Source organism: Meles meles, chromosome 8, assembly GCF_922984935.1.
Source record: "Meles meles chromosome 8, mMelMel3.1 paternal haplotype, whole genome shotgun sequence".
In the NCBI taxonomy this organism is placed as follows: Eukaryota; Metazoa; Chordata; class Mammalia; order Carnivora; family Mustelidae; genus Meles; species Meles meles.
The window spans coordinates 8,215,358-8,228,380 of NC_060073.1; the positions used below are offsets into that span (position 1 = coordinate 8,215,358).

A 13,023-nucleotide genomic window follows, 5' to 3' on the forward strand; every position below is an offset into this window, starting at 1 on the left:
TTAGGTAAAGGGCCATCCTTGTCATAACAGATCAAGGGTACATGCTATCAATACGACTTATCACTGAAGATGTTAACCTTGATCCCCTGGCTGAGAAGGTTTGCCTGGTTTCTCCAGGTAGTACTTCTCCACCGTCCTTCCACACTGTACTCTACAGATGCAAGTCACTAAGCACTTCCCACTTTAACTCTTGTGAATCCTAAAGCTGAAAGGCTTTCTTTGTACATTTATGGAGTAAATGTGTATACAGGCCAAGAGAAACAACAAGCAGAATTCTTGGTGCAAAAGAAACACAATTAGAAAGTCTAACAGAGAGGCACCTGTGTGGCTCAGTTGGTTAAGTGACTGCCTTCGGCTCAGGTCAGGATACTGGAGTCCCAGGATCGAGTCCCGCATCGGGGGAGTTTGCTTCTCCCTTTGACCCTCCCCACCTCTCATGGTCTCTCTCAAATAAATAAATAAATAAAATCTTTTTTTTTTTTTTAAAGAAAGTCTAACAGAAAGAAATAAAATGGACTGTGTAAGTAAGAAATTGGTCACAAGTATTTGAATGACACCAATTCTTTTTTTTAAAGATTTATTTGAGAGAGACAGAGATAGCAACAGAGAGCACGAGAGGGGAGGAGAGGGAGAAGCAGGTTTCCTGCTGAGCAGGAAGCTTGAAGCTGCTCAATCCTAGGCTGCCCAGGATCACTTGAGCCAACCACAGACTGCTCAACTGACTGAGCCACCCAGAAGCCCCTTAATGACCCAACTTCTAAAACATTACATGTACTTTTAGAAATGTCTTACCCTTTTACAAATCATGTTCAAGATCAATGTACTGAATCAGAACTTCAGATTTTGTTAGGAGTAAAACAAAAATTAAACTTATTCAATCCTTTTTTTTTTTTAAGATTTATTTGAGAGAGAGAGATCACACGTAGGCAGAGTGGCAGGCAGAGGAATGGGGGAAGCAGACTCCCTACTGAGCAGAGCACCTGATGCGGGGCTCGATCCCAGGACCCTGAGATCATGACCTGAGCCGAAGGCAGAGGCTTAACCCACTGAGCTATCCAGGTGCCCCTAAACTTACTAATCCTGACACATCAGACTAGCCTACCACTGAGTCTTTATTGGAAATGGAGTCTCTTCTTAACATTCCAAAACTTGGCGTTCAAGTGGTTATGAAAAGAAACTTCTGTGGATTAAAGCCATTAGTGAAAAATACCATGAGTCCAGAGATAAAGAGAGCAATAAAAGAAACCAATCTTAAACCTAAGATATATTTATTACAGGTATAGTTTTATGGGCTTACATAAAAACTCTCATGGATATGTCAATTTCCACAGGGGTTAAGTTTTTGAAAACTCATACTCCAATTTTCAAAAACCAAACATTCTTAACCCGCACTCCATGAACAATTTCATAGCAGTCCATGAACTACGGACCTTGTGAAAGCCTATGCAATACTTTGCTTATATGCATGTTTTTCTGGATATAGAATTTCTCCATTCATTCCATATTTACTGATTACCTGTAATTTTAGTAGCTGAACAAAAATGACTAGTTGCTCATTCAAAAATATCTGAGAGCCTGCTTTGCAGCAGGTCCTGCTCAGACATTAGAAATAGAGTAGTAAATAAAACAGCAAAAACCCCTACTCTGGCGAACTTATATCTAATGTGGAAGACAGACAATAAACTCAGTCAGATTATATACCATATACATGTAAATAGAAGAATATTATGACAGATGATAAGAAAAATAAAGCAGAGGAGGCCTATAAAGTATTTTTTTGTGTGCAATCTACATAAGGTAGTCAAAGACCTAAGTAAGGTGGGGGAGAGAAAAGCTGTGAGGATATATGGGGAAGGACATTCTAAGCAGAGAGAACAGCAAATAAGACTCTGAGGTACAGGAGTATTCCTGGTGTGAAGAACAGCAAGGGAGCCAGTGTATAAAGCTGGGCGAGTAAGAGGGAGGTTGAGGCCAGATATCATAAGGCCTCAACAGCCCTCTAAGGACTGTGGCACTGACTCTGATGAGTGTGATGGAAAGCTACTGGAGCATCTGCCCATGAGTGACACGATCTGACTTATTTTTTCACACGTTTCCACCAGCTGTTGTATGGAAAACAGAATGAAAAGAGGCAAGGGATAAAATCTGGAGAACAGTTAGCAGGAAGCACAATAATCCAGGAGAGCCAGGATAGCAGCCTGGGCCAGGGTGATAACAATGAAGGTGGAGAAAAATGGTTAGACACTAGATAGATTCTGAAGGTAGAATCAATAGGATTTGCTGATATTGTATGAAGAGAAGAGAGGAGTCAAGGGTGACTCCAAGATTTCTGATTTGGGCAAAAGATGGATGATGAATGACCACTTATTGAGATGACTGTGAGAAGAACAGATTTATACAAGGAAAGATCAGGAGTTCAGGTCTAGACACAGTAAGTTGAGAAGTCCATCAGACATGAAGACCGAAGATAAAGTTTAGAAGTCACCACTTTACAGATGGTATCTCAAACCACAAGATGGATATCATAAATGAGACCAATGCAGAGAAAAGTTCTGAGAACTAAGTCCTGGAGTACTATACAAGTTACAAGTAGAGACAAGAAAAGAATTAGCAATATGAAACACCAATATTATGAAAATCCACAGTGTCAGAAAGATTAGTGGTTGCCAAGGAATGCAGAATGACTGCCACAGGTATAGAGTTTCTTTTGGGAGGGATGAAAATGTTCTGGAACTAGACAATGGCAATCTTTGCACAACCTTGTATATATACAAAAAGCCACTTTATAATCATGCTTTTTAGGTTATTGGAACTCTATCTTAAATTTAAAAAAAGAAGAAGAAGTAGCAAAGGATACAGGAGCAGCCAATGAGCGTATGTGGTGTCACGGAAGACCAATGAAAAAGGTATTTCAATGAGGAAGCAAGTGATCAACTTTACCAGAAACTGCTGATAGGGCACTTAGGATCAGGTCTGCGAGCCACTGGATTTAAGAATGTGGAAAACAGCTAGTGAAGGTGACAGGAGAAGATTCTGTAGCAAGTGAAGCAAAAAGGCAGCTGGCTTAGGAAGCACGGGACCAGAAATCAAAAATTTTAACTTCAACCAGAAACTGAAGTAAAGAGGGTGACTGGATGATTTTTACCACATGTTGTTTCAAATGTTAAAGACAGGCAGTGTGTACCATTTGAAAGAGAACTGAATTGGGCCCTCAATCCCTTAGTTTTATCCTACCCTCAATGTTAGAGCAACAAACCTTTAGACATGTAACTTAATCTCTCTGAGCCTGATTCCTCATCTGTAAAATGAGGCTTATATCACTACCTAGGTCACAGATTAACACAACATAAGGCTTTCTCCTATTAAATGCAGCCTCTAGAGATCTAGATGATTTGTTTTGTTTGCCTATCTTCCAAAGAGCTTTACTGTATGCTCGAACATCTATTAAGTTAATGTATGGGCAAAACTTAAACCATAAAGCAGTACACAATATAAGACATAAAAATCAAATATTTTACCTCCTATATAAAATGAAAACACTTTTTCTCACTGTTGAAATGCTTTCAGGTAACTGGACAAAAGGGGCTCTGTATCAGTTTTGCTTAAAAAATGTTCCCCAAATACCCTTCAATATATCCTAAGGGCAAGTAGCCAATGAGGAACGTGTCAGAAAGATCACACTTCTCCTGGTTATGACACTGTGGTTACAGCGAGAAATAAAATAGTTGGGAGAAAACAGGGAAGTATATTTCTTTGAAATTTAAAAAAAATGAGAGCGCTACCTATTGACAATTATACCATACCCCTTCCTAACAAAATAAAAACACAAATCCTATTTAAAGGGATTCTGACTGAGAAATCGCAGAATCACAGAGTAACATGTCTTATACACGTCATGGAAATGCAGCAGAAGACAACAATGCAATCATAAGCAAAACTGATTATGGCTAAAATTACCTGGCATACACAATTTTTCAAAACATCTATAGCATACCCAATGACCAAAAATAATTCTAGAGTTAACAGCTGTTATAAGTGAACTGAATAAAAGGTTAAATCAGTTTCCTGGGCAACTTCTGAATGAGATAATTATAAGAACATAAGGCCAATTTGGTAATTTTTATCGGAAAAGTTTTTATTACAAAATTTATATATTTTTTACAAGTTTATACAGTTTAGGAGGTACTTATAAATTCATCATTAACAATAAAGTCAAACACAAACTATAAGCTAAGTACATACAACATGCATAGCTATTCATTTATTTGGAGCCTTTATAATTCCACTTGGAATTACAAAAACCATAAATTCCAGGAATACTACTAAAGAGAAGTGCTTTTCTACACAACAAACAATTTCAAACATAACTGGAAACTTTAACTTTCCCTAAACTTCAATGACATGTCACCAATTCCTTCACTACCAAACTTCATTTACAAGCGCTTGAAACATGAACAGGATTAAACAGGTGAATGACCCTCCCCCATCAAAACAAAACAGTGAGTCCTGTATTAGGACAAATATGTAATTTCCTTGCCACAGAACAAAATAAAAGCAATGATATTTATTTTATTTTGTTTCTAGACCATCTCTAAAATCATAAAAATTAAAAACATGATACACTTACCAGCAATTTAATGAACAATCCTCTAGAGATTTCAATTTAGAGTTAAGGTACACCTGTCAAATGTATGAGACTGGTTTGTTTGATCAGGGTGGTTAAATTATTTGTGAATGTGACTCTAAGAGGAAAAAAGCTTTAAAAGAAACCTTTTATTCCTGGCGAATAAAAAAATCATCCGACTCAACAGGCAAATGTAAACCATATTGACATGACCATTCTTGCTGTCTTCTGTACTCTTGCCTCCAGCGACAGTAGGTTCATAGCGCATCAGAACTCAACTTTCGGTCAGAATGCTGCAAACAATCCTTACGCATATATTTTTAAAAGCTATTAAGTAATCTCTACACCCCACTTAGTGCTCAAATTCACCACCCTGAGATCAAGAGTCACGTGCTTTTTCGACTGAGCCAGCCCAGGCGCTCCAATACTTAAGCATATTGGTGTCATGTCAAGCTATCTACAAAATGCTGCGGCCGTCTCCCACTTCCCTTCTAACAGACAAAGTGAATGAAAGGGGTGGTAGCTTCATGACATTAATGTGAAAGGTCAAAAGCGGAAACAGATTCACTTTTATTTTATTTATTTTTAAAGATTTTATTATTTGAGAGAGAGAATGAGAGAGCACGAGAAAGGGAGGGTCAGAGGGAGAAGCAGACTCCCTGGGGAGCAGAGAGCCTGATGCAGGACTCAGTCCCAGGACTCCAGGATCATGACCTGAGCCGAAGGCAGTAGCCTAACCAACCAAGCACCCAGGCACTGGAAACAGATTCAGTAAAAAAGAAGTCCTATCAAATCTTACTTCATCTCAGATCTTACATCATCATGAAGATTTTGATTTCTCGCTTATAATTCAATCGCTATTTTGTATGTATGAGCAAACAGTTTGTAACCTGCAAACAGATGTATCAAATATTGGGTATTTTGACTTAGTAAGAGTAAGGATTCTAGGGCACAAAGTCAATTTGCCTAGGTCATATTGCAGAGACTCATAATATGCACAATTATTAAGACACAGAATTAGGCTTGAAATTTTGTGTCTCTGAAGCTCAAATCACCATGTTATATTACCACTGATAATCTGACGTGAATATAATACAGCTAATGTCAGTGCTGAACAAGTAGATGTCTAAGGGTTTAAGATGGAAAATGCAAATGACATAATCACATTTGATTGCCATGATAGGACAAATGTGAAATGGTGCCATAAAAACTACAAAGGACCACTAAATTTCATGAGTAAGGAAAATAAGTATTTAAAACAAAAACCTTTTTTAAAAATTGTCCAAACTGTTCTAGCTTTGAGTTAATTTCCATGAACAGATAAAAAATACGCAGCTTTATTCTGGCACTATGATTTTCACAGCAATAATAAAGAATGGTCTCTGGCAAGTTACAAAATTTCAAATGCTATAAAGAGTCAACTTTCAAAGTCCAGACAACAGACATGTACCTATAAATGACGTCTAGTAAAGGCAATTCTCCTCCTGAAGTTTTAAAATCTTTTACCTTAATCTCCATTTTCTGCCTTTGAGATCTTTTATATTCTTCTAAGGTAGAAATCTGGAAAGCCGACTCTGGACCTTGACTTCCTTCTCCAAGCATATTACTCTGCTGGCTGTGCCAGTACCTGAGGCACCAGACCAGAGTGCGCCATCACCTGTAACCTTTAGTAGGAACTAGTATTTCTAAAAGCTTTACTGGGCAGGTTAATCAAGACAAAGCTTTTCAACTACAGGACATCAAGCAACCACTTCTTTTACTTTTTCAAAGTCTCTAAAACCAAGACAAGCTTGGTGAAAGAATGTGAAGCTGAAGGTCGAATCAACATTAGTAGATTTTTTCAACAGTCAGATAGATTCTTAAATATCCATTTTAAATAGGTTAAACTGTGGAGTAACAAATTGCATCTTATCTTCATAGTGCAGAAGCCTAGGACATTTCCTGAGGGATGGAGAAAATATTCTGCAAGGAAGAAGAGCTTCTCCAATGAATGGTAACTACACATTGCAGGATCTTAAGCTAAAGTTTTCAAGTAGTGACCTGACAGATGAGGCCCGCCAAAACCGTATTAATGCTTTTTAAATAATATTAATACACATCTGCAATAGGTAAGAATTTAAGACACAGTATCTATTTTGCAGGTGAACCAAAAACTTAAAATCAGGAAGAATCAAAAGCTATGTACAAAAGGGCCAACAACCAAACGGTATGCAACGACAAGTGATTAAATCCAAAACACCAAGTTGCTAAGTTATAGGGAAGCTGCTGTTCATCTGGACCTTTGCCCAGAACATGAAAATTTGGAGGAGAAACGCTGGGGGTTTAAAGGGAACAAGAGTTCTAAATTTGCTGCCTCATTCCTTTATCTGGGCAGCTAATCTTGACCTTGCAGAAGCTTCCTTTGATACTGTTTCTACTGAAATGGCCAAAACCACACTGGAAAATCCAGCAGGGTACTTTGCTTCTTTGTGGAAAACCACTGTTCAAAAACACCTAGAGAAAAAGGGGTGCCTGATTGGCTCAGTTGGTGGAGCATCCAACTCTTGATCTTGGGGTTGTGAGTTTGAGTCCCACCTTGGGTGTGATTACTTAAAAAAAAAAAAAAAAAAAAAAAAAAAAAAAAGAAAACAAAACCCAAACACTTAGAGAATGTATTTAAAGCGAAGATCAGAAATTCTACATTCCTTACATCAACCTAAGATTCTGGCAAAGGAGACAGTGAAGTATTTTAAATAAAATCCCTCAAAATCCTTTAAGGTAACTAAATACAGGGCAGAATTATCTGACTCTTCCAGGCTTATGGCCCACTTCTTTGACAAAAAGGTTTTTTTCTTTTCTTCAAAGACTGAGTTCCTTTAAGAACCACCACCTGCTCATGGTGCATTTTTTTTTCCCCCCTCAAGAAGGCATCTGCACTGCGGATCTCTGCACGAGGGGAGCTGGAGCTTGCCAGCCAGCTCCCACCAGCAGGCTAACGCGTATACAATGGAAACTAAAAGCGGCCTGCAGCTTCGCTCCTAGTCTTTCACACGGATAGGAGAATGGGGTTCAACCAGCTCCTGCTTTGTCTAATTTTTCTCCCCCTCCCCCCTTTCTGCGCTAAACACCCCCTTTTGTTACACTGCGATCAATAATAGCCCAGAGAGAGCATGAAATCAAAATGTGTTGATGGCTTGGCATGACTCTATTATCTTCGGGAATATAAGCAACTGATTGCTTGTCCCCACCCCCACGCCGCGCCAGCGAAGAGCAGGCTGTGTTGCAGTTGCAGCCACGGATCCATCTTGGACCATCAGCTGCTCCCTCCCAAATCTTCCCTGAGCTATTCTCATCACGCCTCCTCCTACCTCGTAGCCTCAGAAAAACGGACATTTAGAGTCTAGCCACAAAGAAAAAAAAAAGTATAAGCAGATAAAAAAAGAAGTATAGAAAACGGCTACAATGTTTCCATTAAACTTCCTGATCCTCCCCACGGAAAGCGAAAAAAAAAATTTTTTTTGTAAGACTACCATGAATTTCCGATTATGTCAACATCTGTCTGCAAACCTGCAATGCAACCCTTTCTCCATCATCCCTTCAAAATCGTAGCTAGTGCTTTCTCCTACAACCAACCTGCCCCAATCCTCTCAATCTCTCTAACCCTCCACTAAATCACCCCGGTTCATCGGACGGCTCCCCCGGACTGGTGTTTTTCCCCACCTGCCCTGCCTTGGTGTTAACGCCCACTCCCTAGAATATCTCCCCGCCCCCAACCTGTTTGCCTCACACCCCGTTATTTCCTCACCGCCTGCACCACCTTACGCTCCCCTCCCCCTTAGCCCATTTTCCAGACGCTCGCTCCCGGGGGCTGAAGCCTCCGGCAGGCTAGGGTGATTTACCTTCCCCGACCCCAAAAACAACCCCCTCAAGGGCGGGATTCCCCCGGCGCGCCTCACCCGCACAGGAGGAGCCGCAGCTCTTCGCCCCCAGGGCGGGGCAGGATCCAGGGCTCCCGCCACTGGGCGCCGAGGGATCGGCCCCGAAGGACGACGAGGAGACGGACGGGGATTGAGTGGCCGTCGACGGCTCCGCCATGGCTGCGCGAGCAAGGGCAGGAAAGGGATGAAGAGAGATGCGGGGCGGGAGAGAGGGAGGGGAAAGAAAATACTCAAGCCGCTGGCTCTCAAGAAGTCCCTTCGCTCCTCCTGCTCGGAGGACAGACTCCAACAGACTGACTGACTCAGCCGAGCTCAGCGAGAGGGCGGGAGCGCGAGCGCGCAGGCGCACAAAGGGCTCTCGGGCGGGCGGCGGTCGCGCCTAGGCGCCCGGCGACGCAGGGCGCAAGCGCAAGAACTGTCCCTCCGCACTCCAGCGGAGAAGGAGGGGCAAAACTAGCCTCACGCTGCGTCCGCGCGAGCGACCGCGGTGGGCCGCGCCCCTCCGGGAACCAGACGCAAGGGGCGTGGCCAAGTACCAAGTTCCGCCCACCACTGCGGCCGAAGTGGGAGGGGGCCCTGCAGGTTAGTGTCTCTTTACAAGTCTTTTGTGAATGTTTTAGGGTCGGCGGATTCTGTGTTTTAACGATATTAGTTTCTTTTGCTTTCACTACCTGGAGTATGTCTTTCCCAAAAATTCCAGAGCAGATGTCTATTGTCTGTTGCGTTTCTGCCTGTGACGCCAATGAAAAGTGAAAACCATAGCGTAGATAGGCCCACTCTGCAGGGTGCCTTATGCATTTTTCTGGATGTGTCGTAATATCACCCTGAGGCAGAGATGGCACTGTTTCCCATTTGGTAGGTGGAGCAAGATGCTATACAGAATGAAAAACTATTACTCATTCCAGTCACATTGCAATGCAGCCACAGAACCTGCTTCATATTCTTAGGTTGTTTCTGTTCCCAAAGAGGGGTCCATCTTGGGTCTTAAGGTTGTCCTTTCCTCCAAATAGGCTATCAGGTAAAGAAGATATATTTTGAAGGAAAAAATAGCTGAGCCAATGAGAAAAAGAAAAGCCAAGAGATAACATTCTGGCTGCAGTTATGGAGGAAGGTAAAATGAGGTATTACAAATTGAGAATATGGCACAAAATACACATAATTGAATTTTATTTATAGCTTAGATGGATTCCTTAGCAGAGAATTTAGTTGAACCGGATATCTAGCTTATACTGAATCTTGTTCTTTTTTGGGTTTTTTTGTTTTTTTGTTTTTGGTTGGAGTGTGAAATAGAAAGCCTTCTCTTTATGCCTGGTTGAAATATCTGAATATGCATAATTCTTTTAGAAAGGGGAACATAAACTGGAAATGACCACAATCAAAACTGTAAGCCTTATTATTGCTAAAGCAGCAAACGATGACCTGAAGGGCAATTCCAAGATCGGCAGACCTGTAGAGATGCAGTGAAGGGGGAGGTAGTGAGCCAGGCAGCAACCCAGACAAAAAGCGATCTGACCAGTGGAAATCTTCTAGAACAAGAAGTGGATTACATCTGCCCTTGACAGTTTTTAAGATCAGATAAAGCTCAGATAGGAAAAAACCTAGCCATCGCAGGGCTCTGAAAAAAAAAAAAAGGCACAGAAGATATTTCCCAAAATAACTTCGTGGCAGATATCTTACTCTGACACTTACAGCATCCGTGGACAATGAAGCAATGTGTCCTTTGGATGACAAAGGGAAATACAAGCCAATCTGATAACCAAGCCAGTTATCTACCCATTCTAATAAAGGCAAAAACTTAAAAAATGTATGTTATTAGGGGCTGGATAAGGAAATTTTTTTTTAAAAGATTTTATTTATTTATTTGACATAGATCACAAGTAGGCAGAGAGGCAGGCAGAGAGAGAGAAGGAAGCAGGCTCCCTGCTGAGCAGAGAGCCTGATGCGGGGCTCAATCCCAGGACCCTGAGATCATGACCTGAGCCAAAGGCAGCGGCTCAATCCACTGAGCCACCCAGGTGCCCCTGGATAAGGAAATTAACGATGCTGCTCCCTAGCCCTGACAGCGATTGCTAGGATCTCAAGACCCTCCTCAGAAAGGAAACCTGTTTTCATGGTAACTAGAAGCAAAGAAAAGAGCTAAAAATTAAGGCACTGACGTTGTCTTGGTGGTCCTTTCCTACTCTTAAGATTTCTTACATCAGAGGCCTTGTGCTAGGTCTAATTCCTGAAGCTACCTTTCCTTCCTGCTCCCTCTTGCTATACCAGTAAACTTCCCTGAGACTGACTCTTGCTTGAGATGTTATTTGTATATATGGTTTGTTCCACAAATGTGTACTGGTCGCATGCTGAGTGAATGACACTCTCCTGGGAAACTTGGAGGAATCCAAAAAATGTTTGTCCTGTCTTCAATGAGCTTACAAGCTAGTTGGGGCTTAAAACATACTCACATAAAAATAAAAATTATAACAACCAAAACAACCCCCAGCAACACAAAGCTATATTGTTCTGTTTTAGATGGCAAGTGAATTGTATGAATTTAAAGGGAGAGGGAGGGGCGCCTGGGTGGCTCAGGGGTTAAGCCTCTGCCTTCAGCTCAGGTCATGATCTCAGGGACCTGGGATCGAGCCCCGCACTGGACTCCCTGCTCAGCAGGGAGCCTGCTTTCCCCCCTTTCTGCCTACCTCTCTGCCTACTTGTGATCTCTCTCTGTCAAATAAATAAATAAAATCTTTAAGAAAAATAATAAAGGGAGAGGGAATCTCTATGGAGTTGTAGTGACTTGGGGAGGTTTTATGAAGGAGCACGAAGTCAGATGGGAGTTTGGAATGGTAAGGAGGCCACTATAGGCAGAGGAGAATGGTATGCGGCAAATGCCAGGGGCTGCTTTTTTGCAAGTGTACCATAAGATCTCCTTTCGGGCAGACCAGTCACAGAAGAGCACCCCTTCCTCCCATCCCAGCCCATGATGCACTTCAATCAATGCTGGCTTGTTTAGCAGAACTTGGCCTAGATTTGATCCCCTCTTGCCCCTCCCCTCCATGGGCTGCATTGGACCTACACAGAGACTGGACAGCCATCTGTCGTGGCTGGAGGATCTGCAGCTCCACCCAGTGTAAGGTGTTCTGGGTGTGGTTAGCTCAGGTTGGCTAGAGCCAAGGGCTAACAAGAGGGAGGGAAAATGGGGAAGATGCGTTGGAGTGTGGAAAAGCAGTAATACAGCACTAAGGAACTGAGGCTTTTTTTTTTTCCTTTTTGGTGCAAAAAGGTGATTTTATTAAAGCACGGGGACAGGATCCATGGGCAGAAGGAGCTGCTGCTTGAGGCTTCCTTTTTTTTTCCTTTAAAGATTCTATTTATTTATTTGACAGAGAGAGATCACAAGTAGGCAGAGAGAGAGAGAGAGAGAGAAGCAGCCTCCCTGCCAAGCAGAGGGCCCGATGCGGGACTCAATCCCAGGACCCCAAGATCATGACCTGGGCCTAAGACAATGGCTTAACCCACTGAGCCACCCAGGTCCCCCTTGAGGCTTCCTTTTAAGGCTAATGGGGATTCAGTGAATGTTTACAGGTAGGGAAGGGCTCAGATGGGATTTTTAAAGTGCTCACTGGAGCATAGCAACTTCTCAGTTCTGTGGAGCAATTTCTACTGGTGAGGCACTGGGCTGGGCCTCTTCTTCCTTGCCCTTGGCCTTATAGGAGTGGTATTTACACAGCTAATTTCCCCCCTCAGCTTCTGGGCCATCTTATTATCCCATCTTTTTATTAACTATTAGAAAAAATGTTTTAATTAAAAAAACTCTTCAAATATATTTATATAAATGTGTGTATATATATATGTATATACATATTTACATATAGGTGAGTGTATATATACCTTAAAGTTTTCTTCTGTTATTAATCCCTCTCCAGCTCCTAGTCTCCCCTTCTGCACACACATAGGTAAGTACCATTAGGAGCTTTTTGTGGCAAATGCGAGGGTGAATATAACAAATCTTTATCCTCATTCACTCTTTTTTAAAAATATTTTTTGAAGATTTTATTTATTTGAGAGAGAATAAGAGAGAGAACATGAGCGGTGGGAGGGGCAGAGGGAGAAGCAGACTCTGCTGAGCAGGGACACCAGCCCACCTCCGCCATGTGCGTCTCGATCCCAGGACCCTGGGATCATGACTTGAGCCAAAGGCAGACACTTAACCAACGGAGCCACTCAGGTGCCCCCTCATTTACTCTTTTTAACAGAAATGATAGCATGCTATACATAGATATGTTGCTTCCTTTCCTTAATAGTAAATTCTAGTGATCTTTTCTAGTATCCTTTTGAAGAGGCAGAGAGACACGTTAACAAGAACAATAATGAAGGAGCTGGTAGGTCTTGCGGTCTTAGTGTGTTACCTCCATGTTGAGGGCCTGATATCCAACTTTATAACAGTCTGTGAGTTTGGATTGATTATTTTTTCTTTTCTTTCTTTCTTTTTTGTTTTTC

The 13,023-nt window shown here is 41.9% G+C and overlaps 1 protein-coding gene across 2 annotated transcripts in view; it reads right to left on the reverse strand.

The window, feature by feature from the left end:
- RTN3 (reticulon 3) overlaps positions 1-8,890 on the reverse strand; it is a 66,411-nt gene extending 57,521 nt beyond the window's left edge. The window contains exon 1 of one of the 2 annotated variants that reach the window (XM_046014693.1): positions 8,560-8,890. In XM_046014693.1, coding sequence (XP_045870649.1) covers positions 8,560-8,698 — 139 coding nt within the window. In that variant the 5' untranslated portion in view covers positions 8,699-8,890. The remainder of the gene's footprint in view (positions 1-8,559) is intronic. The other variant, XM_046014694.1, reaches the window with a different exon arrangement.
- Positions 8,891-13,023: the final 4,133 nt, after the last annotated feature.